Source organism: Chiloscyllium punctatum, chromosome 48 (genome assembly GCF_047496795.1).
Source record: "Chiloscyllium punctatum isolate Juve2018m chromosome 48, sChiPun1.3, whole genome shotgun sequence".
Classification (NCBI taxonomy): Eukaryota; Metazoa; Chordata; class Chondrichthyes; order Orectolobiformes; family Hemiscylliidae; genus Chiloscyllium; species Chiloscyllium punctatum.
The window spans coordinates 26,270,691-26,297,571 of NC_092786.1; the positions used below are offsets into that span (position 1 = coordinate 26,270,691).

The 26,881-nt window shown below is 40.7% G+C and overlaps 1 protein-coding gene across 8 annotated transcripts in view; it reads left to right on the forward strand.

The window, feature by feature from the left end:
- The window catches only part of asb7 (ankyrin repeat and SOCS box containing 7), an 84,034-nt gene that overhangs the window by 44,621 nt on the left and 12,532 nt on the right, over positions 1-26,881 (forward strand). For 7 of the 8 annotated variants that reach the window (XM_072564896.1, XM_072564892.1, XM_072564890.1 and 4 more), the window contains 3 exons: positions 1,029-1,173; positions 4,526-4,796; positions 24,699-25,304. In XM_072564896.1, the coding sequence (XP_072420997.1) occupies positions 4,586-4,796; positions 24,699-25,304 (817 nt within the window). In that variant the 5' untranslated portion in view covers positions 1,029-1,173; positions 4,526-4,585. The remainder of the gene's footprint in view (positions 1-1,028; positions 1,174-4,525; positions 4,797-24,698; positions 25,305-26,881) is intronic. The other variant, XM_072564897.1, reaches the window with a different exon arrangement.

The following is a 26,881-nucleotide window of genomic DNA, read 5'->3' on the forward strand; positions in this document are numbered from 1 at the left end:
ACTCAAGTTACCAACTCAAGATACAAGTTTTCCTTAATTCGATAGGCGTTTAAAATTCTTCTAAATTATGAAAATTACTGTAGTATCTGATGTAAAAATGAGAATTGGGGAAGGTATAGATCTGTCACCTTGCTATGACTGTTCTAATTATGCACACCAACACCACTTCCCCACACCCCCCCAATTCATTGATTTCCTCCCAAGCAAGTATAAAGTACCAGACAGTCCTGAATGAGACAGCAATTTATGTAGACTTCCTCTCGTCTTATACACTTTGTTCCGTTTTCTCTGCATTAGGGAGGAAAGATGCAGATCAAGTGACCACATTGCTAAAGATCCTATTCTGTTCACAAGTGTCACAGACACTTTTTATTGCCATGTTTGTATACTGGTGATATGTTTTCTTATACTCAGTCCAATTAAATAGCTCTAGCAGCAAGCTTTTAGAGAGTTTAATATCTAAATAATCTTTATTTTCTCTCACTTAACCCACTCAAAACATTTAGCTATGAATAACAAGAAACCAACCCTCTGAGTAAAGAAATTCTTCCTAATCTCAGTCCTAAATGACCTACCTCTTATTCTGTGTCCTCAGTTTCTAAACCATAGAAACTACATTTTTGCAGATAGCTTATTCTTAACTTTAAGAATTTTCCAAGTTTCTATGAGATCTCCTGTCATTCTTCCCAGTCTCATTAATTAATCACATCAATACGAGTGTGACCTGAGGTTACACTTTCCATTCCCACTCTGATCTTATTTGTTTAAACTGTTTCAACACCCATCAAGGTACACTGGGGAAATGCATGTGATTTCATTTGAGCTTTCTAGTCTGAAGTTGAGTAAATGTATACCCTTATCAGGCTTTGATGCTAATATGTCTTTGGTTTGTCGATCTGTGGAATCGTAACTCCATTCATATGTACAGATTTTTTTGCTTTGCCATTCTTCAACACTCTTATTTCTGATGCATGGGATGAACCTAAAACATGGAGGGTCTGTTTACAATGATTTTATTCTCTCCACAGGTGCTGACTGGCCTACTCTGTGTTTCCAGGGATGTGAGGTGATTCGAAATTTGCTCATTGGAATTCTAGCTGTCCATATTGTTACACAGGTTCTGAAACTTGATTAGATATCCAAGACAACACATATAGCAAATCATTTTTACAGGTATGTAAGGTGAATTTCTCCACCAATTAGAGTCAGAGTTGTACAGCACAGAAACTGACCCTTTGGTCCAACTCATCCATGCTGACCGGATATCCTAAATTAATCTAGTCCCATTTGCCAGCATTTGGCCCATATCCTTTCAACCCTTCCGATTCATGTACCCATTGTAATTGTACCAGTGTCCACCACCACCTCTGGCAGCTCATTCCATATATGCATCACCCTCTGCTTGAAAACATTGCTGCTTAAGTCTCTGTCAAATATTTTTCCTCTCACCTTAAACCTAGGCCTTCTGGTTTTGGACTCCCCTATCCTGGGGATAAAGACTTGGCTCTTCACCCTATCCATGCCCCTCGCGATTTAAGGTCACCCCTCAGCCTTTGAAGCTCCAGGAAAAATAGTCCCAGTCAATTCAACCTCTCTTTATAGCTTAAACCCTCCAACCCTAGCAACATCTTTGTAAATCCTTTCTGAACGTTTTCAAGTTTAACAAGACCCTTGCTGTAGCAGGGAAACCAGAATTGAATGGACTATTCCAAACATGGCCTAACCAATGTCCTGTACAGCTGCAACATGATCTCCCAACTCCCTATGCTCAATGCATTGACCAATAAAGACAAGTGTATCAAATGCTGTCTTCACTACCCTGCTTACCTGTGACTCCATCTTCAAAAAATTATGAACCTGCACACCAAGGTTGCTTGTTTGGCAATACTCCCCAGGATCCTATAATTAAGTGTATACACATCATGCCTTGATTTGCCTTACCAAAATGCAACACCTCACATTTATCTAAGTTAAACTCCTTTTGTTACTTCTTAGCCCATCGGCCCATCTGATGAAAGTCCCATTGTACTCTGAGATAACCACCTTCGCTGTGCTCTACATCAATTATTCAAGTAACACACTTTTTTGAAATAATGGCTGAGATTTTGCAGTGTAATGATGTGAATCTGTCAATATTCATTCACTGATAGCAGTGTTTGGGGTATGCACATTTTAGACTTGAGAGGGAACTGAGGTGTTCTCAAACGATATCAAGTGGAAAATAATTGAATTGATGAGAACTTGGTCTCATTCCACCCCTAGTGATCAAAGGTGCTAATTGTTTCCAAGCTCCTGAAAAAGCTGCACTTTGTTGAATGAGGCATGGTAAATTTTAACAGTCTGCTAGCTTCATGATTGTTGTTAAGCACACTCTTGATGGTCTTAAAAACTAATTTTATGTTTGGAATATAAAAGTTAAAATGTCATAAATGTTTTAAAAGATTTTTTGAAGTTAATCCACCATTTGAAGTTTTTGATTCCTTTGTGCTGTACCTTTGTACCTTAGTATGATTTGCTTCTTAACTGTTTGATAACATCACTGCTGCTGCTGTATATGCCAGATTTAAACTCTGCCAAAACTATCAGTTATTGATAGATTTTTGTCGATAGCATTTTAAATAAAGTCTAACAAATGTCATTATTTGACCTCGGGTGAAAAGAAATCTGTCAGTGAAACAGGGTGCTTGGTGACAATCTATAATTTTAGAATCCCTAGTTGGAATATGAATGCTATTCCCTGTTTTAAACAACAGCAATACTGCATGCAATACCAATCTATGGATCTAGACTAAATACTTGCTACTCATAATGTCATGTTCACAAGTGAGGGGGAGGATTCAAAGTTCATGTTGTCTTTTGTTTCAAGCATTTGAAACAATCCTGTGTCTGTGTTATTCGTATTACCTAACAAAATGCAACATCTGGAGCTAATCCAGAAAAATTTGTAATTATTCAACTCAATTGTTTTATTAGATATGAATTTTGAAAATAATCAGTGATTTAGGCAGAAGATGTCTTTTACTTGGCTTGAAAGTGGAAGTTGGTTCAATGGTTTGGTGTCATTCAGTCTAAATTAACATTTGGTCTAACCTTTTCTTTGACCAACTCAAATGCTGTGAGATACAGTAGAAGTTTGTTTTCTCTTTCATGGAATATTGACTCAGGCAATAATATTTATTGTCTGTTCCTAATTACCCTCCAGACATGGTAAGCTGCTACGCTGAAGTGCTTAGTCCATCTGGTACAGATACACCCACAGAACTGTTAAGGGAGTTTCAGGATCTTGACCCAGTGACAGTGAAGGAATACTGATATGGTTCCAAGTCAGAATGACTTGGTTTGGTACTTGCTGAAGGTCCTATGCACCTGCTTCATGTTTCCTTCTAGGTGGTAGAGGTCATGATTTGGAAATGTGCTGTTCAAGGCGTTTTGACATGTTATAGATCAGTTAATCTTGTAAAATGATACAATCTGCTACCTCTGTGCATTAATGATAAAAGAAATGAACGTTAAAGATGGTGGATGAGGCACTAGTCAAGTGGGCAGCTTTACCCAAGATAACGTCGAGTATTTTTGGAACTGCGCTCATCCAGACAAATGGAGAGTATTTTATCAAACTCCTGTGTGTGCCTTAAACATAGTGAACACTCTTTAGGTGTCAAGAAGTGAATTTCAAACAGAATTTCCAACTCTGCCCTGTAATTATTCAACAGTATTTAGATGGCTAATCCAATTCAGTTTCTGGTCAGTGGTAACTCCAGGATGTTGATATTGGGGAATTCAGTAGTGATAATTGAATATCAAGGAATGATGAATGGATTCTCTTATTGGAGAAAGTCATTCCCTGACATTTGTCTGATACAAATTTTACTTGCCATTTATAATCCCAAACTATCCTTTTGCGAAGGAAATCTGCCACCCTTACCTGGTTTGACTGACATTTGACTCCCAATCCAAAGCAATACAGCTGTGTTTTACGCATAGATGATTGGAAGAGAAGAGCATTCAAAATGCCTTCTGTCAGTGACATTCATGAATAACATCCTTTTTATTTTCTCATTTTTATTTTAGTGATTCCTGCTGAAAGTTTTGTTGTACGTGTTCATTCTGTTAATTTAAAATCACCAGTAGCTATGAATGTAGCAGATAGTGTCTGCAATTTGTTAACTTTGAGTAGGTAGAGGGATGTGTACAAACTATACTTGAAATTTTAAAATCCTGAAAGTTTGAACTGTTTTCCAGCAGTGGACATTGGGAGTGTTTTAGTCTACTGAGTGTCAAATTTGTGATGTAAGCAAATGACTAAGAGATTCATAATAAGAGGCTCTTTAGTTTTATGATGTCTGTTGGGAATTCATACTGCCAGTAAATGCAAGTGTTCTAAGCATCAGGCGCTCCTATTTAATGACATATTCTTTAAATGTGTCGCCAGGTTTTCTAATTGGTGAATTCTGTTGGAGTGTTTAATTTTTACAAAATGATTTGGAGATGGCTATTGTGTCTAATTTGTGAATTCTCATTAAAGCTTGATGAAGGTATTCAACATTGACCTCATGAATCTATTGTGACAACGTGACTCACTAGCATGTTCCATCACCACTGTAGAAGAAACCCGGAACTGCAGCAGGAACTGCAAATCCAAAATGCTGTTGCAGCTGGTGATGTTCATACAGTGCGCAAGATGCTGGAACAAGGCTATTCTCCTAATGGTCGTGATGCTAATGGATGGACTCTGCTCCATTTTTCTGCAGCGCGGGGCAAAGAAAGATGTGTTCGTGTATTCTTAGAGCATGGAGGTAAGTGAATATGATGCATCTAAAACTAGCTCTTTTTAATTTATCTGCACTTGCTTGTATTCTTGATTAGCAAAACTTATAGCCTTCTCGTGATGATTGGCATATTTGTTGTGTGCAGTCCAGTGTTGACAGTTGTAGATTGTAGGCAAAAGTGAGGACTGCAGATGCTGGAAGCCAGAGTTTAGATTAGTGTGGTGCTGGAAAAGCATAGCAGGTCAGGCAGCATCCAAGGAGCAGGAATATCAAAGTTTCGGGCAAAAGCCTTTCATCCGGAAAGTTGTAGATTGTGATGTAACCAGAGGACATATTGAGAGGATCGTAATCACATATAACATATTCTTAATGGAAAAGGATGGAAAAGGAATGACAATGTTCTGCATTGGATAGGAATTAGATAACTAACTTTAAGATGTCCTGTAACTGGCTGAAGTATAAAAATCATGTTTGAATAATTCAACCGATGTATTTTATATATAGGTTCAAAATCATCATAACAGTCAAAGTGCAAATTTATTCCAAATGAACATTTGTAGGCCTGACCATATTTTAAATTTCGCATGATTTGGAGATGTTATAAGTTATAAGTTAACAAGGGACCTATCTTAATACATTCAATAATGAAATGAATGAGGAAGGTAGTTTTCTTCCAGGTATTGAACCTAGCTATGCCTTGTGGTTTCCCAGAAGTAAACACGCTTAACATGTGATTAGCAATGTCTTGTAGCAACTGCCAGGAAAGATTGAACAGGATTGGAACAACATTCCCTGGAAGAAGACTAAGAGAAAATCTGAGAGGCCTTCAACATTTTGAGAGGGTTGAATAGGGTGAATGTGGAATCTATTTCTATTTGAGTCCAGATCAGCTGATGTCATTACAATATAGGTACAAGCTCATCAAAGCAAACTAGTCATTTGATCAAGTTGAGAAAGTAGCTCCGTCTGGCGAGTGGTTGAAGATGAATATATTGACACGAGAGATTGAGGCATATGAAATGGTGAAGAGAATATAGGTGCAGAATTTGAAGAGAAGGCTCATGTCTAAGCATCGACATTCACCGTGTGAATTGTCTAAGTCATCTGTTTCATAGCTATATATTCTACATAAAAACTACAACAGAACAAGTACTAAACCTTGTGATATTACATCCAGCACCCTTCACACACTGACACTATATCTTCCGTTAGGACTTGTATTGTGCACCTTGCTTCCAGGTCACATGTTACCCTTGATTCCAATATGATTTTGGAGTTCTCTCATGTGTTCAGTATAGAGTGGGAGCTGTCAACTGGATGTGCAAATTGGCCATGGCACAGTGGTGCAGGAAACCATTCCGGTAGAGGGGGAGCAATAAGGAATGTTATAGTTGTAGTAGTCATGGTGATCATGGTTGTAGTTGTCGTAGGTATAATGAAGGGGCCTGACAACATTTTCTGCAACCAGCAGTGAGATTAAAGACAGTTGTGCTGCCTGTCAGGTGCTGGGGTTTGGAATATCTACACAGGACTGGAATATAACTTATAGTGGGAGGTCTGGATCCAGTGGTTATGGTCCGCAGATACCAATAGAGTCACAGATCTGTAGCACAGAGAAAGACCCTTTGGACCAACACATCTGATATCAAAACAATCACCAACTATTCTGTTGTCATTTTCCAACACCTAGCCTCTATAGTCTTGGCTTCACAAGTGGACATCGAAATACTGAAATGTTATGATGTTTTCTGTCTCTACCAAACTTAGAGGCAGTGAGTTCCAGATTCCCACCACCTTCTGGTTGAAAGTGTTTTCCTGACAGAGCCCTTAAACCTCTTATCCCTTGCCTTAAATCTCTGCCCCTTAGACATTGATCCCTCCATCAAAGGTCGAAGTCTCTTCCTGACTACCCTAACTGCGCCTCTCATAATTTTATACATCTCAATCATATCGTCTCTCAATCTCCTGTGTTTAAATTAGATTAGATTACTTACAATGTGGAAACAGGCCCTTCGGCCCAACAAGTCCGCACCGACCCGTCGAAGTGCAACCCACCCAGACCCATTCCCCTACATTTCATATAGATTAGATTAGAACTAAGTTCTAAGCAAACAGCACCAGTCTGTCTAATCTGTGTTCATAACTGAAACTTGCCACCAGGCAACATCCTGGTCAGTCCCTCCTGCACCTTCTCCAGTGATGTCGCATATTTTCTATAGTAGAACTGGGCACACTAGTTGTGGCCTAATCAGTATTTTACACAGTTCCAGCAAAACCTCCCTGCTCTTCAACTCCACACCTCGCCTACTAAAAGCAAGTATCCCATATGCCCCCTTAATTACTTTATCCACCTGACCTGATACCTTAAAGAACCAGTGTGTATGCACACCAAGGCCCCTCTGATCCTCAGTGCTTCCACAGTCCTATTATTCATCATGTATTCCTTTGCCTTGCTTGTCCTGCCTAAGTGCATCACTTCACAGTTATCTGGATTGAACTCTATTTTCTACTGATCAGTCCAACTATCCTCTTGCAATCAAAGGCTATCCTTCTCACAGTTTTACCCCCCCGGCAATTTTTGTATCATGTACAAGCTTAGTGATAATCAAATCTAAATCACTTGCGTAAACTACAAACAGCAAGGGACCCAATGCTGACCCCTGTGGGATTCCACTGAGCACAGACCTCCAGTGACCTCCAGACACCCTTCCACCATCACCGTCTGCTTTTGCTACTCAGCCAATTTTGGATCCAGTTTGCCAAATTTCCTTGGATCCCATGGGCTCTTAGCTGTGCTATCAGTCTCCCATGCAGGATTTCATTAAAAGCCTTGCTGAAGTCCAGGTAAACCACATCAAAAGCATTGCCCTCATCTGTGTACCATTCATGGGATGAAGGTATCGCTAGCTAGGCCAGCACTCATTCCCCATCCCATTGCCCAGATGACAGATACGAGCCGCATTGCTATGGGTCTGGTCACCTCTTTGAAAGAATTAGTCAAATTGGTCAGACATGACCTCTCTTTCAAAACCATGCTAACTATTTCTTGAAAAATCCCTGCCTCTCAAAATGCAGATTCATTCTGTCCTTCAGAATTGCTTCCAATAGTTTCCTTACCAATGAGTTTAGACTGACCAGTCTATAGTTTCCTGGTTTATCCCTTGCTCCCTTCCTAGTAACAATATCATATTGGCTGTTTTCCAGTTCTCCAGCACTTCACCTGTGGCCAGGGAGGAACTGAATTTTTTTTCCAGTACCCCAATTATTTCCTCCCTTGCATCACTCAACAACCTGGGATGAATTTCATCTGGCCTTTGAGATTTATCCATCTTTATACCTGCGAGACTGCTAATAACCTCCTCGCTGTCTGTACTAATTTCTTCAACTGAATCACAGATCTTATCCTTGATCAACACCCATGTTCGTGAACACCAATGGACAATATTCATTTGGAAGCCTATGTATACTCCATGTAAAATTACCACTGTGATCTTTAATTGGTCCTACTTTGTATTTGAGGTACTTTTCCCTTAATGTACCTCAGAAATAAATTTAGGCTTTTCCTTTTTGTTTTACCTGCCTGATGGGGTTGATTAGCATAACATTTAGTTGAACCTCCTGGAATTCATTCCATTCCTACTTGATTGTCAGATTTTCAGTTGGAAGCTCCTGGCCCAGTTCTTCTAAATTGAACCATTCACTGCCATGTGTATCATTCTTTCATGATCCCGTTTTGGAAATAAAGTTTAGAGATTTCTTTACCACTAAATAAGTTGCTTTTATTAATTTGAGATTCAAGTTAAAATATTTCGTGATGTTTAATGTTGTTTGTGTTCTTTGATAATTGTACAATCTTTATTTAAGAAAAGAAAACTCAAATAAAAATACAGAAGCTCATGTTCCTGCATACTCTCATAAAGGAATTAATGAGAATAAGAAAAGAACTACTAAAAATGAAAAAGATCCTCAGGAAAAAATTATCTGTAGTAACAGCATTATGGCTGTTTATAGTTCTAACATAACATCTGCCTTAGATTGGGAGTGAAATTTGCAGAGCCCTTTGCCACAGTGGAGTGTCACTGGAGGTACGAGAATCTATTTGGTTCAGAAATGTTCTTCGGGTAGGAAACTGCCATCTTTCCCTAGTCTGTCCTATATGTGACTCCAGACACATAGTCAAGTGTTTGACTCTTAACGGCCCCCTCGGCAGTTAGGGATGAGCAATAAATGCTGACAGTTCATAGCCAGTGACGCCTAAATCCCATGAATGAATGAAAAATGGGAAGACATGTAATGATCTGAGTATCATCTTTTTGTGCTTTATTATTCTGTAATCCTTGATTTCAATACAAGTTTTTTTTTCCCCTTTTAACTTAAAGCATTCCTTTGAATGTTAACCCCACCCACTCTGTCTGGAACAATTACATGCCTTGCAGCTAACTCAGCTAAGGGAAGACTGTTATTTGTGTCTGATTGTATTTGTACTTGTACTTGCCTTTATTTTGGGTTAAGATACATGCCCAATGTCAGTGTAAACAGAACATAGAACAGTACAGCACAGGAACAGGCCCTGCGGCGCAGCATTTCTGCATCGACAATGAAGTCGTTCTAAACTAATCCCATCTGCTTGCACATGGTCCATATCGCTCTATTTCCTGCCTGTTCATGTCTGTCTAAATGTGTCGTATCTGCTCATACAACCTCCCCATCAACGTACTCCAGGCACCTACTGTCCTCTTTTAAATGTCTCCCTTTCACTTCAAATCTATGCATCCTATCATTTGACGTTTCCACCCTGGGAAAAAGACTCTGACTATTCATCCTATCCATGCCTGTCAATTTTATATACAGAAAACCTTGTTTTAACCAGTGCTTTTCATAAACTGACATACATTATGTACCTCACATACCACAATCTAACAGTGTGTTTATGCTATAAATAAAATATAACTGTGATGTGTCGACTCATGCACTATGTTTCTAGTGTTTAGTTATGTTTTTAAATTGACTTTAGGAAGTACGTTAAAGCTTTTACATAGATTTTTTTGAGGGATGTTGATGCCTCAAGCTTTGTTTGGTAAAGGTTTACAATGGCATACCTCTTAATAATTTGGAATAATTGATCAATGCTCTTGATTCCATTGATGCTGATTTAATAAAGCTTTTGCTGTATTTCTATCAAGTCACCCTCAGTCTCTGACAATCCACGTATATCCAACTTCTTGCAGGTAATACACTGCAATCCAAGCAACATTTTGGTAAACCTAATTTACACCCCCTCCAAAGCTTCCACAGCTTTCCTACAGTGTGGTGACCAGAACTGTACAATACTCCAAATTGACTTATCTAAAGTTTTAAACAATTATTCATGACTTGCCAATCTTTATACTATGTGTTCTGATTGACGAAGGCAAGGGTACTGTACTCCTCCTTTACTGCCTTATCTGCTTCTGTTGCTACTTTCAGGGATCTATGGACTTGCACCCAACGGTCTCTCTGAATATCAAAACTCCTAAGGGTCCTGCCATTTATTGTGTACTTTCTTCTTGCATTTCATCTCCCAAAATGCATCATCTCACATTTATCCAGATTAAATTAACTGCCATTTCTCCATCTAAATTTCCAACTGATCTGTATCCTGCTGTATCATTCCTCACTATTCACATCTCCACCTATTTTCGTGTTGTCTGCAAACTTATTTATCAGACCATTCACATTTTCATCAAATCACTTTTACGAACAGGAGAGGTCCCAGAACAGGTCCTTGTGGAGCACCACTGAACACAGACCTCTAGTCAGTAAAACACCCCTCCTCAACTACCTCTGTCTTCTGTGACCAAACCAATTTTGTATCCAATTTACCAGCTCACTATGGATCCCATGTGACATAACCCTCTGAATTAGCCTACCATGCGAAACATTGTCAAATGCTTTAGTAAAGTCCATGTAGACAACATCCACTGCCCTATCCTCATCAATATCATTGTCACTTCCTCAAAAAAAACTCAATCAAATTTGAGAGACAAGATGTCCCCTGCACAAAATTATACATCCGTAATAAGTCAATCCTTTTCCAAATGTAAGTCCTGTCCCTAAGAATCTTCTCCACTATTTTCTCTAACACTGATGAAAGGCTCGCTGGTCTATAATTTTCTGGATTGTCTGTGTTGCTCTCTTTCAACAGAGGAAAACATTGGTTATTCTCCTGTCTTCTGAGACCTTGCTTATGGCTAAAAAGGATACAGATATATTTTTCAAGGCCAGATATTTCCTACCTTGCCTCCCTCAGGAGAATTGAATAGATTCCATCTGGCCCTGGAAACTCAACTGCCCTCATGTTTTCAAGACGCCCAACACTACCACCTCTTTAAAAATAACATGCCCTTTAATATCAATATTTCCTTCCCTAATACTGCTGTCATCCATTTCCTACTCTTTGAAAATCCCATGCATGCTTTTGGATGGGGTTAGCCAGCAGTATTGCATCCCCACTTAACAAAATTATGCCAGTAACTAACAAGGAAAAGTTACCCTTGGCTTTCTTAACCAATTTCTTTTTAACCATTTCACCTTACTTATCATATTTTTGGATTTTTATTTCATTTATTTTGTGCACCCTGATGCCTTTTAAAATCTCTTTTAATTGTTTCTTAATTCTTTTAAAATGGGTTTTATTTTCCTAGCTTTTTTGAGACTTACTGCCTGGTAGTTGCAAATTTGTCTGCTGTACATGTCTATCTTGTAGATTGAATGTTACATCGTTCAAATTTTTTTTTTTTTGCTGATCCTTTATCCCTCTGTCCCTCAAACAATAAAAATTGATTTTGAAATTGCATTTTCCCGCTGCTTGTTGTGCATGTTTGATTATTCTTAAATTGGTGATCCCACCATTGACAGTCGAGTCTAGATGTGCTGTTCTCCTAGTGAAGTATTGTATCAAGCTCCTTTCTTGCACTGTTGTTACCCATTTGTATTATGTTGCCATGTTTCCATTTCTGGTTATTATTCAATTGATTGATATTAATGATTCCAAAATTTTTAATACTTCAATGCCTAATACTAGTCAAACTTCTGCCTATTCAGCACAGGCACCAATTGATAGCCATTAATTCTACTTTTATTTGATTCCAATCAGACTGTTTAGTTTTTTCAGCAAGTTAATGATAGTCAAAGGATCATGGAGAACAGTAGGCATTGTTTACATGGACTTCACTAAAGCCTTAGACAAGAATCTGCATGGTAGACTGATTCATAGTTAGATCACATGGGATCCAGGGAGAGCTTGACAATTGGATATTAAATTAGCTTGACAGTAAGAGATAGAGGGTGGTGATGGAGGGTTGTTCTTCAAACTGGGGGCCTGTGACCAGTGGTTAGGCATCAGTACTGGGTCCACTGTTGTTAACAGTTTGGATGAGAATATAGGAGTCATAATTAGGAAGTTTGTAGATGACCCCACAATTAGTGGTGTAGTGGACAGTGAAGAACGTTACCTCAGAGTACAATGGTATCTGGATTAATTAAGCTAATAGACTGAGGAGTGACAGATGGAGTTTAATTTGGATAAATGTGAGGTATTGAATTTGGTAAAACGAATAAGGGCAGACCAATCTTCTGTGAATCATGCACAAGGACACCCAGGTCCCTCTGCACAGCTGTTTGCTGCAATTTCTTTGCCAAGCAAGTAATAGTCCTTTTTCTTGTTAGTCCTACCAAAATGGATGACTTCACATTTATTAACTTTGTATTCCATCTGCCAGACCTTTGCCCACGCAGTTAAACTATGTTCCTCTGCAAAGTTTTACAGTCCTGTGCACACTTTGCTCTGCCACTCATCTTCGTGTCATCCTCAAATTTTGACACACCACACGTGGCCTCCAACTCCAAATCATCTATGTAAGTTGTGACTAATTGCAGCCCAACACTGATCCCTGAGGCATACCACTAGTCACTGATCGCCAACCAAAAAAGCACTCATTTATTCTCATGTTTTGCTTCCTATTAGTTAACCAATCTATGCTAATACACTGCCTATAATGCCTTGCATCCTTATCTTATGTAGCAGTCTTTTGTGCAGCACCTTGTCAAATACCTTTTGGAAATCTAGATACACCACATCTGCTGGGTCCCTGTTGTCCACCGTGCTCGTAATGTCTTCATAGAATTCCAGTAGATTAGTTAAGCATGATCTGCCCTTCATGAACCCGTGCTGCGTCTGCCTGATGGGCCTATTTCTTCCTTGATAATAGACTCCAGCATGTTCCCCAAACAGAAGTTAAGCCAGGGGTGGGGAGCCTACGGCCTTAAGGCCGCATGCAACCTTCTAGGTCATTGTGTGTGGCTTTTTGAATGAATCCAAATTTTGCAGAACAAATCTTTTACTTTTTATTAATATTTATTTAAAGTCCTTGTTTGATGCTAAGAAAGATCCGATTGAAATATGGAAAAATGCAATAGAATACCCATGCCTTTGGCAACATGCACGAAAAATGCTTTTCAACCACTTATTGCTGTGAATCTGCATTCTCTTACTTAACTAAAATGAAGACGCCCTTAGGGTCACAAATGATGAATACCTATCTAGAACATCAGCTAAAACTGCAGACCTCCATGCTACAATCAAATATTCGAATGCTTTCCTACAAAAAGCAGTCACAACAAAGTCATTAAAAGGTTAGTTAGCTTTCGAATTAACATTTTTTTTCTTTTTTTAAAGTTAGTACATAGTAGTTAGATTTTTACAAAATAATGTGAATTTTGAAGAATATATAATTGAAGTTTCTTAGATGCGGCCTTATTAGATTACAAGTAACATGATGCGGCCTTCCAGCATGAAAAGGTTCCCCACCTCTGGGTTAAGCTAATCAGTCTATAATTCCCCATCTTTTGCCTACCTTTTTTTAAACAGTGGTGTCACATTTGCTGATTTCCAATCTGCTGGAACTGCCCTAAAGTCCAGTGAGTTTTGGAAAATTACCACAAGTGCATTTGCTATTTCTCCCATCATCTATTTTAGTACCCTGGGATGCATTCCATCAGGGTCAGGAGACTTGTCTGCTTTTAGCTCCATTAGCTTGCCCAATACTACCTCTTTTGTGATAACTATTGTTTCCGGGTCCTCACCTACTTTCGTCTCTGTCAATTACTGGCATGTTATTAGTGTCCTCCACTGTGAATGACTGCCACAAAATACCTTTTTAATGCCTCAGCCATTTTCTCATATCCCATTACTAAGTTCCCTTTCCCGCCCTCGAAAGGACCAATCTTTACTTCAGCCACACTTCATCCTATATATTTATAGGAACTTCTGCTATTTGTCTTTACATTGAGCTAGTTTATTCTCCTAATCTATCTTACTTTGCTTTATAGCTTTTTTTGTGGCTTTCTGTTGACCGTTAAAGCTTTCCAAATCTTCTAGTTTCCTGCTGATCTTGGCCCCTGTGAATGCCTTTTTCAATTTGATAACCTTCCTTATTTCCTTAGACACCCACAACAGATTATCTCTTTTCCTCCAGTCCTCCCTTTTCACAGGTGTATATTCCTGATGAAGGGGTTCTGCCTAAAACATCATCTCTCCTGCTCCTCAAATGCTGCCTGACCACCTGTGCATTTCTAGCACCACACTTTTCGACTCTGACTCTCCAGCATCTGCAGCCCTCACTTTCTCCTACTGGTATATACTTTTCATGAGCACTTTGAAAGGTTGCTTTAAAAGTTCTCCAAAGTTTTTCAACTGTCCCACCATAATGTCTTTGCTTCCAGTCTACTTTAGCCAGCTCCTCCCTCATCCTGTTGTAGTCTCCTTTGTTTAAGCACACGACCCTGGTATTGGATTTTATTTTCACACCTTCCATCTGTGTTCTAAGGAGTTGAAATGTCATGTTGAGGTTGTACAGAATATTGGCGAGAGCACTTGTAGGGTACTGTGTACAGTTCTGGTCACCTCGCTATAGGAAGATATTATTAAATTGGATAGGGCTCAGGAAAGATTTAGCAAGATGTTACTGGGACTGGAGGATTTGAGTTATACAGAGAGACTTCTTTCTTTACAGCATGAAGATTGTTACCTTCACTCTGTAGCTAACCTCATGCCGTCCTTATTCTGGAAGTGTTTGCTGGGGCAGTGTGGAGGAAGCTTTACTTTTATTTTGAATGAGTAAATGTGGCTTTACTTTCAGCTTAAGAACAGTGAGTGCTTAACTTTTGTTTTAAAAGAGTCACTGAGCTTTTCCAGTTTAAAAGAGTTGACGCAGCTTCATGCTCACTTTAGTAAGGAGCTATAATCTTGCTTCCAAAGGGTCGAGGATACTATTCATTCTATATGTAACCCTGTGCTATACCTGTTCTGGGAGTGTTTAATGGGGACAGAGTTGTGGGAACTTTATTTTCAGTTTAAAGGAGTAAAGGAACTTTTGCCTGCACCAAACGGCATGCTGTTCATGTCCTAGGCATTTTCAATGGTGACAGTGTGGAAAGAGCCTTACTTTCAGTTTGAAAGCATAATGAGATCTTTACTTACAGGTTTAAATAGTAGAAGGAACTTTACTTTTAATTTAAAAGTGTAGAGGGAGATTTACTGCAGTGTACTTGTCCTGTGAGTGTATGATGGGGACCGAGAGTCTTACTCTTTGTTTAAAAAAAGTAGAGAAAACAGCATAGTGGCAAGCAATGGAGAGAAAGCTGAAGTGATGAGTAGAGAATCTGAAAGTACTTAGAATGCAGTGAATGGGATGAACAATGGAATTTGAGGCTGGAACTCTGCCTAAACCTTTCTCCTGACCTGCCAGCTGCTTGTAGTCAATTGTCACCCGTCATCTCAATCCTGATTTTTCTGTATTACCCAATCTCACCACAGCGTGTATTACCTCTTATCCCTGACATCCCCATCCATCAGCCTCAGTATGTCTGTTCTGTCTTCATCCTATCTGGAAGAATTTTTATCTGTTATTTTAATTCTCCTTATTAAAGAGATCTTCAAAATGAAGCCCTTTTTAATTTGAGTCTTGAAAAATGTTGAGGTAAAGTGTTTTCTTTGTTTCTTGCACTTGTATTAAATGAGGATTGCAAATATAAACTATATTACTGACAAAATTTTATTGGTTGTTAACCCATATAATGGAAATTAAACTTTGCTGTTTTCACCTGCAAGTCATGCTGCTGTCAGCAATGCTTTTGCTGAACGTAACTTTCTCTAACCTTTTTGAATAGGAATATATCACTGATTTTCTGCAGTTTTCAGTCAGTTTGTCAAATCATCCATTACTGGTCACAGTGTGAGGATTATTTCTCAACTGTGGTTTTGATGTTTCTACAACTCACTAGGTGGCAGTGTAATCATTTAAGAAGTGGTTCACTTATTTAGTCTAGATTCACACTCACTGCATTACTGAAGGAGTTCAGCACTTTCCAAAGAGACAATAAAGCAAAGTCCATCTATGTTCACAGGTGCATTAATCATCCACGATTTTCAATTTTTGGTTTTGATCCTCATTCCTTGCTCAGCTCATACCAACATAAAGAGTTAAAATCTCAACACCAGGTTGTAGTCCAACGGGTTTAGATTAGATTCCCTACTGTGTGGGAACAGACCCTTCGGCCCAACCAGTCCACACCGACTCTCCGAAGAGTAACCCACCCAGACTCATTTCCCTCTGACTAATGCACCTCACACTATGGGCAATTCAGCATGGCCAATTCACCTGACCTGCACACCTTTGACTGTGGGAGGAAACCGGAGCACCAAGAGGAAACCGTGCAGACACTGGAAGAATGTGCAAACTCCACAGAGACAGTCGCCAGAGGGTGGAATCAAACCTGGGACCCTGGTGCTGTGAGGCAGCAGTGCTATCCACTGAGCCACAGTGTTTATTGGTTATCTTTGGAAATAGAGCCGGTCGAAAGTTGAAATACAGACAGACTATAACCTCATACCTTTAATGCATTGTCTGAGCTTAAGATGTCACTTTTTAAAAATAAAACCTCAAGTTATCTCTGGATTGTGACTTGAAAGAAGTTCTGGGCTTTACATATTAATCTATGGAAACCTGCATCTCCATTCTAAGTGATTAAAGACTTAACAGCAATCTAGGTTTGTTCAATACATTGCATCAGTAGTATGACACTTTGATCTTTTGCTATAAATTCTGTGTCCTATGATCCTGCCCCACTAGTTACCTGACGAAGGAGCAGCGCTCTGAAAGCTTGTACTTTTAAATAAACCTGTTGGACTATAACCTGGTTTTTGTTTAGATTACTTAGATTACTTAGTGTGGAAACAGGCCCTTTGGCCCAACAAGTCCACACCGACCCACCAAAGCGCAACCCACCCAGACCTAGTCCCCTACATTTATCCCTGCCCCAAACACTACGGGCAATTTAGCATGGCCAATTCACCTAACCTGCACATTTTTGGACTGTGGGAGGAAACCGGAGCACCCGGAGCAAATCCACCCAGACACTGGGAGAATGTGCAAACTCCACACAGACAGTCGCCAGAGGCGGGAATTGAACCCGGGTCTCTGGCGCCTTGAGGCAGTAATGCTAACCACTGTGCCATCGTGCTGCCCACTTGCCACTGTGCTGCCCATTTGATTTTGAACTTTGCCCTGGCACCTCAACATCAATATAAATAGATTCAGTGTAATTCAGGGATATGGGACAAAAAAAACCTGCAGATGCTGGAATCCAAAGTCGACTAGCAGGAGGCTGGTAAAACACAGCAAGCCAGGCAGCATCAGGAGGTGGATTGAAGGAGGGTTGCACCCAAAATGTCGACTTCTTCACCTAATGCTGCTTGTCTTGCTGTGTTCGACCAGCCTCTTGCTTGTCTATTTGTGGAATTTAGCTATTTGCAGAAACAGTTTTGCATTAACTACGTGATAGTCATCATAAAATAGTTTATTCCATGAGAGGCACCTTAGGACATTTGAGACCAATAAAAGGCAATTGTCTTGTTAAGTGAAGAAATATTTTTGTGTTCAAAACCTCTAGGCTTGTTCATTTTTCTTGTTTTGATCATGAACTGGAGCAATACGTGCAGATTAGTGTTGCACTGTAGATATTGATGATTAACCATATAGTGTGGGATGACAGTAAAAGGTAGTCTAGACTGGTCAAGGGCAGTATGTTCTTTGCTTGAAGGATTTTACTGATCCATTAAACTGACAATCCAGTAGATCTCTTCATTTTTTTTTGGTGCCAAGCTAGAGGGATCAGGTTGGAGGATGTGATTAAATTTGCCAAGGCCTCTATTTTTAATCGTGATCACAATGTAAACTATCTCCCCTGTATCACCTCAACCTGGCTGAAGACATATTGATCACACCACACGTTCTTCACATCCACCCACTTGGTGGGGCTGTACCCATGGGGTTCTGTCATAAGTTGTCTAATCATCTAATATTACTTGCACTGGTGGCTGTTGCTTCACCCTGAAGATCCTCATCTCGATGTCGTCTGCATGGAATTCTAAGGCAGCATCGTTCAAAAACAAAGCATTTGTTCACTGACAATATTTAGCTTTACCTCACCACCAACTCTCTCGACTGTTCCATAATCACTAAATTATCACATTGCTTAGAGATCATTGCTTGCACTAGTTGAGCAGAAGTTTTCTCCATTTAAATATTAGAAATTTTCATGGAATACAAGGAGAACTAGCCATTTGGATACAGAACTGGCTCGTAGGTAGAAGACCGAGGGCGGTGATGGAGGGTTGTTTTTCTGACTGGAGGTCTGTGACTAGTGGTGTGCCACAAGAATTGGTGCTGGGTCCATTATTTTTTGTCGTTTATTTGAATGGTTTGGATATGAACATAGGAGGTATAGTTAGTAAGTTTGCAGATGATACCAAAATTGGAAGTGTAGTGGACAGATTACAATGGGATCTTGATCAGATGGGTCAATGGACTGAGGAGTGGCAGGTGGATTTTAACTTTGATAGATGCGAGGTGCTGCATTTTGAGAAAGCAAATCTTAGCAGGACTGATACACTTAATGGTAAGGTCCTAGGGAGTGTTGCTGAACGAAGAGACCTTGGGGTGCAGGTTCATAGCTCCTTGAAAATAAAGTAACAGGTAGGTAAGATAGTGAAGAAGGCATTTGGTATACTTTTCTTTACTGGTCAGAGTATTGAGTACAGGAGTTGGGAGGTCATGTTGCAGCTGTACAGAACATTGGTTCGGCCACTGGTGGAATATTGCGTGCAATTCTGGTCACCTTCCTATCAGAAAGATGTTGTGAAACTTGAAAGGGTTCAGAAAAGATTTACAAGGATGTTGCCAGGGTTGGAGGATTTGAGCTACAGGGAGAGGCTGAATAGGCTGGGGCTGTTTTCCCTGGAACATCGAAGGCTGAGGGGTGACCTTATCGAGGTTTATAAAATCATGAGGGGCATGGATAGAATCAACAGACAAACATCTTTTTCCTGGGGTGGCGGAGTCCCGACCTAGAGACCTAGTTGAAGGTGAGAGGGGGAAGATATAAAAGAGACCTAAGGGACAACTTTTCACGCTGAGGGTGGTGCGTGCGTGGAATGAGCTGCCAGAGGAAGTAGTGGAGGCTGGTACAATTGCAATTAAAAGGCATCTGGATGGATATATGAATAGGAAGGGTTTAGATTAGATTAGATTACTTAGCGTGGAAACAGGCCCTTCGGTCCAACAACTTCACACCGACCCGCTGAAGCGTAACCCATCCAGACCCATTCTCCTACATTTACTCCTTCACCTAACACTACGGGCAATTTAGCATGGCCAATTCACCTAACCTGCACACTTTTGGATTGTGGGAGGAAACCGGAGCACCCGGAGGAAACCCACGCAGTCACTGGGAGAATGTGCAAACTCCACACACAGTCGTCTGAGGCGGGAATTGAACCCGGGTCTCTGGTGCTGTGAGGTAGCAGTTCTAACTGCAGTGCTAACCACTCACCATGCTGCCTGTTTTGAGGGATGTGGGCCAAGTGCTGCCAAATGGTACTAGATTATGATTTGGAGATGCCGGTGTTGGACTGGGGTGTACAAAGTTAAAAATCACACAACACCAGGTTATAGTCCAACAGGTTTAATTGGAAGCGTCGCTCCAAAAGCTAGTGTGCTTCCATTTAAACCTGTTGGACTATAACCTGGTACTAGATTAGGTTGGGGTATCTGGTCAGCATGGATGAGTTGGACCAAAGGGTCTGTTTCCAATCTGTACATTTCAATGACTGTAATGTTCTCAGTTTGTGCAACAAATTCTGCTACCTTATTACTTTTTCTACCAGCAGCTGCCTAACTTTGTAAACTTGAGGGAATCCAAAACTCTGCCCATATCATTAATGTTGTCAAATCCCATTGCCCTCAATTACCCATATTTTTGTTGGCCTACATTTCCCTTGGATAGCAATTAGATTAGATTAGATTAGATTACTTACAGTGTGGAAACAGGCCCTTCGGCCCAACAAGTCCACACCGCCCCGCCGAAGCGTAACCCACCCATACCCCTACATCTACATTTACCCCTTACCTAACACTACGGGCAATGCAGCATGGCCAATTCACCTGACCTGCACATCTTTGGACTGTGGGAGGAAACCGGAGCACCCGGTGGAAACCCACGCAGACACGGGGAGAACGTGCAAACTCCACACAGTCAGTCGCCTGAGGCGGGAATTGAACCCGGGTCTCAGGCGCTGTGAGGCAGCAGTGCTAACCACTGTGCCACCGTGCCGCCCACAATGCCTCTTTTAAAGTTCTCATTATTTTCAAATCCCTCTATGACCTTGACTATTCTATCTCTGTGATCTGCTCCAGCCTTTCAACCCTCATTGATATCTGTTCTCTTCTAATTCTTGCCTCCTCAGTATTGCCAGATTTGCTCCTCAATTAGTAATTGCGTGTCACCTGTCACAGCCCTAAATTCTGCAATAATAGCAATGTTAATATCACTGGAATATTACACAGAAGCCAGGACTATTGATTTGTATTCATATACTCAAATCCCACTCTTCTGGTGATTTTAACTTGTTCACTGTAACTTTGTATTGGTATCTTCCTTGGTAAAAACAATACTCAGTATCTCAACCATACCTTTTGTCTGAAATAAAAACAAATTACTGGAGAAACTCAACAGGTCTGGCAGCCTCTGTGGGGAGAAATAAAGCTAATGTTTCAAGTTGGTGACTCTTCCTAAGATAAACTTTTTGTCTCCATGCTAGAGTCATCTTTTCGTTTCCTAATCAGCTTCTCACCTCCTTTTACCACTATTTTGCTACTCATTTTTGTGCAGAACATACTTTGATTAACTTTTGTGTTTTCTGGCATCTCTTGTACCCTGGGTTTTCTAAGACCATAAAATATCGGAAAATAATTTGACTAATTAGCCCATCAAGCCTGCTCCACCATTCGATCATGGATAATATGCTCCTCATCTCTGTTCTTCTGTCTTCTCCCTCTAACCCTTGATCCCCTTGCTAATCAAGGACGTATCTATCTCTGGCTTAAATATGCTCATTGCTTGGTCCCTACAGTCTTCTGTGGCAGTGAGTTCCACAGATTAACACCCTCTGGCTGAAGAAATTCCACCTCATTTCAGTTTTAAAGGGTTGTCCCTTTATTCTGAGGCTGTGCTCTTGGTTCTTAGTCTCTCCAACTGTTGGAAACATCTTCCCCATGATCACTGTATCCAACCCTCTCAGTATTCTGTAAGTTTCAATGAGATTCCCCACCGCTGTCTATTTAAACTCCATCGTGTGTGACCCTCACCTGCTATTCCTATGACAAGCCCTTCATCCCTGGGATCAGTCTTACAAACTTCTTCAGGGTCTCTTCCAATGTCAGTACTTCCTTGGATATAGGGCCCAAAACTGCTCACAGTATTCCAAATGCAATCTGACCAGAACCTTATCTAGCCTCAGCAGTACACCTCTGCTCTTGTATTCTAGCTCTCTTAAAATGAATGCTAACATTGCATTTGCCTTCCTGACTGCCAGCTGACGCCGCATGTTAATCTTCAGACTTCTACGTCCCTGCATGTTTTGGATTTCCAATGCCTTTCCCCATTTAGGTAATTGTCCTCGCTTCTATTCTTCCTACCAAAGTGTGTAACATCAATTTTCCCACGTTGTACTCTATCTTTTACTACTTTGCCTTCTAGCCTGTCCTTCTACAGCCTCCCCACTTCCTCAGCATTACCTATTCCTCCACCTTTCTTTGTGTTGTCTGCAAACTTGGCAACAATGCCCTCAGAGCCTTAACCCAGATCATTAACTTATAATGTGATCCCTGCAGAACTCCACTAGTCATGGGCTGCCATTCTGAAAAAAAACCCTTTATCCACCCCCACCCCTGACCTTCTGTCAGTCAGCCAATCCTCTATCCATGCCAATCGCTTGCTCCTAGCTCTTTTCTTAATTCGTGGCTTCCTGTGTTGCACCTTGTCACAGGCATTCTAAAAATCCAAAAAGATCACCTCGACTGGTTCTCCTTTGTCCAATTTGCTAATTACCTCTTCAAAACGTTCTAGCAGATTTCAGGCATGACCTCCCCATGATAAAGCTATGCTTGCTCTGCTTGATTTTGGCATGCATTTCCAAGTACTCCGCAATCCATCTTTAATAATGCCCTCTAACATCTTACCAAAGGCTGAGGTCAGGCTAATTGGCCTATAATTTCCTGTCTTCTGTCTCTCTCCTTTAAACAGGGGTGTTACGTTAACCATTTTGTAGTCCCAGTTAGTGTGGGTGATTATCCACCTATGATCTTTCAGCTTGCCCGGCACCACTACACTCACGTCTGCCCCCGATTCTCTTGACTTTCCGGTATACTGCTGGTATTTTCCAGCTTGATGGCTGATGCAGTGGACCTACTGAGTTCCTCTGCCATTTCTTTGCTACGTTTCAGCCTCATTTTCCAACAGTCCACTGTCCACTCTTGTCTCTCTCTTAGTTTTTAGATATCTTATAAAAGATTACAAGGGATTTTTTTTATTACTAACTATTTTAACTTCATATTTCATCATCTCCCCCCGCCCCACAATTGCCTTTTTAGTTATCCTCTGCTGGATTTTAAAGGCTTCCCACTAATCTTCAAAGTTTAAAAATCACACAACACCAGGATATCAGCGGGCTTATTTGGAAGTACAAGCTTTTGGAATGCTGTTCCTTTGTCAGGTAGCTACCTGACGAAAGAGCAGCGCTCCAAAAACTTGAATTCCAAATAAGCATGTTGAACTATATCCTGGTGTTGTGATTTTTAACTTTCTCCACCCCAATCCAACACTGGCACATCCACATCATGACTAATCTTCAACCCATTCTTCTCTGTTTTCTTCTTCTCGTCCCCTTTGAACTTTGCATATTTAGCCTGGTCTTCACTCGTGTTATACATCTGAAATCTGTTATGAACTCCTGCATCGAAAGCCCTTTTTTTTGCATTTGTCAGATGTGGGTGTCTCTGTCAAGGCCAGCAATTATTTCCTGTTGCTAAATGTCCTTGAGAATTTGCTTGTGTGCTGCTGTCTTGAGCTGTTAGATAATGTAAAGTTGCAGGCGGTTTATCTAAAATTTGCTAGTTATCAGCCCAATTATTTTTTATATCCCAGTTGTAATCTCTTCTAAAGAACATGCATTCCATAAGATGAGCTGCCCTGCTATCACTATGTTTATTATATGCTAAAGATGGGGGCAGGGGTGGGTGTTGTCAGCTACTTGCCAATAATGTCCTTCGCGGGTGCTGTTGTCACTTCAGATGTTTGTTAATCCACTTGCCTGATGTTTATCTCTGGGTAATCCATTTCATCTTGATATGTTACTTTTAGCATTTTGAACAATTTTTAACATCTAAGTTATGAGCATTAGGTTAGCCTGAATGTTTTCCTAACCTTGTTAGGCACCTTTAGGCAATTTTTTGTCCCTTCCCTCGCTATGGCATTTGGTTTTCTGTTGCTGTAAGTTCGAACTGCATTTGTTCAGCTCACTCTCTCCAAGATCAGATTTTACGATAATTTGGCAGTTTAATTGTCACAATTACTGATCCCAATTCCTGATGTATTTCATGAACTTAGTTCAAATTCTACCGAGGGATTTGAATTTATCTCTGGATCATTGTCTCAGCCTCTGACTAGTAACATAACCGCTATGCTATTGTACTCAGTCCCGTTAGAGTTACCTGTATCTGCTGAAGTATGAATGTATAGACAACGAGGAATGGATCAAGCTTAGCTGTAATATCATCTCTGGTTGAAAGCCTGCACACACTTAGTCTTGGCTTAGACGATGAACGGTATTTGAGTGAGCTTTGAAGCTATCCAACAAAAGATCACTATTGAAAGAAATGCAGAACATGCATTCATGTAGTACCTTATCAAGTTTCTGGATATCCTAGTAAACCATATCAAATTAATCATTGAATATAATTCTTGTTATGTAGACAAGCGTGCTAATTAATTTAGTCGTCTGCTTTTTTTTTAAAACCTGCCATTGGACTATTTTCAACCAGCTGAGCAGGTAGACTTCTGTTTACCAACTGACCAGAAAGTTCCAGCACCACAAAGCTGCCTCAGTACTGCCAATTAAGCAGCACATGCCCAAATTATGTGCTGTAGTGTTGCTCTATGGCTCTTATCTTGAGATTGTTATTTGAGAAGAATGACAGATCTGCTTTTCTATTGCAACTTTTCAGATTTATTCTTGGATGGCATCTGGGTGTCACAAGCGAGGCACACGTTTATTACCCATCCCAAATTGCCCTTGAATGAAAGGCCTGCCTGCCTGCTTGGGGAAGTTAACCAACCCTTTGGAGTTAGAGTTCTGTATCCCTGGAAATCATCATCTCAAAGCTTTTTTTTAAACTTCAACTTTTATGTATTGATTCATTGTTTCTTTTTTCATTTTAAAAAAAAATAGTGTCCTGATATTACCTTATCTTAATTGTTTTTGATCTTTTCTAGCTGATCCCACCGTTAAAGATTTAATTGGAGGTTTCACTGCATTGCATTATGCAGCTATGCATGGCCGAGCACGAATTGCAAGGTTGATGTTGGAATCAGAGCATAGACCTGATATTATTAATGCTAAAAGCAATGACGGATGGACTCCTCTCCATGTGGCTGCCCATTATGGCAGAGACTCATTTGTTAGACTTCTGCTGGAGTTTAAAGCTGAAGTTGATCCACTCAGTGATAAAGGCACAACTCCACTTCAACTGGCCATTATCAGAGAGCGCTCAAGCTGTGTGAAAATTCTTTTGGATCACAATGCCAACATTGACATTCAAAATGGTTTCCTGCTGCGATATGCAGTGATCAAAAGCAACCACTCATATTGTCGAATGTTTCTTCAAAGAGGTGCAGACACAAACCTTGGCAGGATGGAGGATGGACAAACTCCATTACACTTGTCTGCTCTAAAGGATGATGTACTTTGTGCACGGATGTTACATAACTATGGTGCAGATTGCAACACAAGGAACTATGAGGGACAGACTCCTCTGGCTGTCTCTGTAAGTCTATCTGGAACCAGCAGACCCTGCTTAGATTTCTTACAGGAGGTTACAAGTAAGTCATATTTTTCTCATTTTTAGATTTGGAAGATTGAGGTGCCAGGAAACATCACCTCCACTTGTTTTGATTGCCATGTTCTGTATTTAATTTAAAGCAGAGTGCATGGGTACATTAACAAGAAATGCTGCTTAGAGTTTTCCATTCAATCTCTCTGCATCGTGCTGTACCTCTGCCCTTTTGGCCTGGTCTTCTGAGTCTGTCTTCTCCACAAATGCAAAGTGGACAGCTCTGGAATGAATTCCATCATTGTAATGATGGAGCATTCTTTACAGGTGGGAGCACTCTTGACAGCACTTGAATCTCTTAAGTACGTTTAAATGTTCAGTACGAAAGGATATGTGTGCGAGTGATTGACTGGGAAGGTGAGCAAGGTTATCTTAGGTGGATGGGCAAAAGATATCTCTAGCAGGTGGGGTTGGAAGGCATAAGTTCAGGATCAATATGGTTAGGACAAGTAGGGAAGGGTGGTGAGTTGTGATGTCTTGGAAGATACTGTTGTGTAGCTACCTAGAAGTGAAACTATTGTTCTGAGTAACTATCCAAGCAGGTACCATGGAAACTGTCTGAAGTTTGACTGTAATTTTGTGGAACATTTTGCAGAGTGTCTCTGGGAGCAGAGAAATTGCCCCTGGGGATTTCACAATTTCTGAACGGTTCTCATTAAGAATCTGAAGAAAGAAATTTGCAGTCTAAGGGGAAGTTGGCAGGGTGGAGGGGCACTAGCATAGGTTGCGTTGCTCTGGCAGATAGCTGACAAACCAAAAGATATCCTTTGTCTTTTAGTCATTCTATAATTATTAATGCCGAGGAATGTTTTACTTAAACCCGAGCAAGCTGAGAACCTCAGGCAGTTCAGATGACCACTACACTGGAGTGTTACCCTTTTATTTGTGCTCCAGTTCTGGAGTCAGACTTGAACCAGTAACTGGATTAGTGGTGCTGGAAGAGCATAGCAGTTCAAGCATCATCCAAGGAGCAGTAAAATCGACGTTTCGGGCAAAAGCCCTTCATTAGGAATAAAGGCAGAGAGCCTGAAGGGTAGATAGATAACCTAGAGGAGGGTGGGGGTGGGGAGAAAGTAGCTTAGAGTACAATGGGTGAGTGGGGGAGGGGATGAAGGTGATAGGTCAGGGAAGAGGGTGGAGTGGATGGTGGAAAAGAAGGTAGGCAGGTAGGACAAGTCATGGGGACAGTGCTGAGCTGGAAGTTTGGAACTAGGGTGAGGTGGGGGAAGGGGAAATGAGGAAACTGTTGAAGTCCACATTGATGCCCTGGGGTTGAAGTGTTCCGAGGCGGAAGAGGAGGCGTTCTTCCTCCAGGCGTCTGGTGGTGAGGGAGCGGCAGTGAAGGAGGCCCAGGACCTCCATGTCCTTGGCAGAGTGGGTGGGGGAGTTGAAATGTTGGGCCACGAGGCGGTGTGGTTGATTGGTGCGGGTGTCCCGGAGATGTTCCCTAAAGCGCTCTGCTAGGAGGCATCCAGTCTCCCCAATGTAGAGGAGACCGCATTGGGAGCAACGGATACAATAAAAGATATTGGTGGATGTGCAGGTAAAACTTTGGATGTGGAAGGC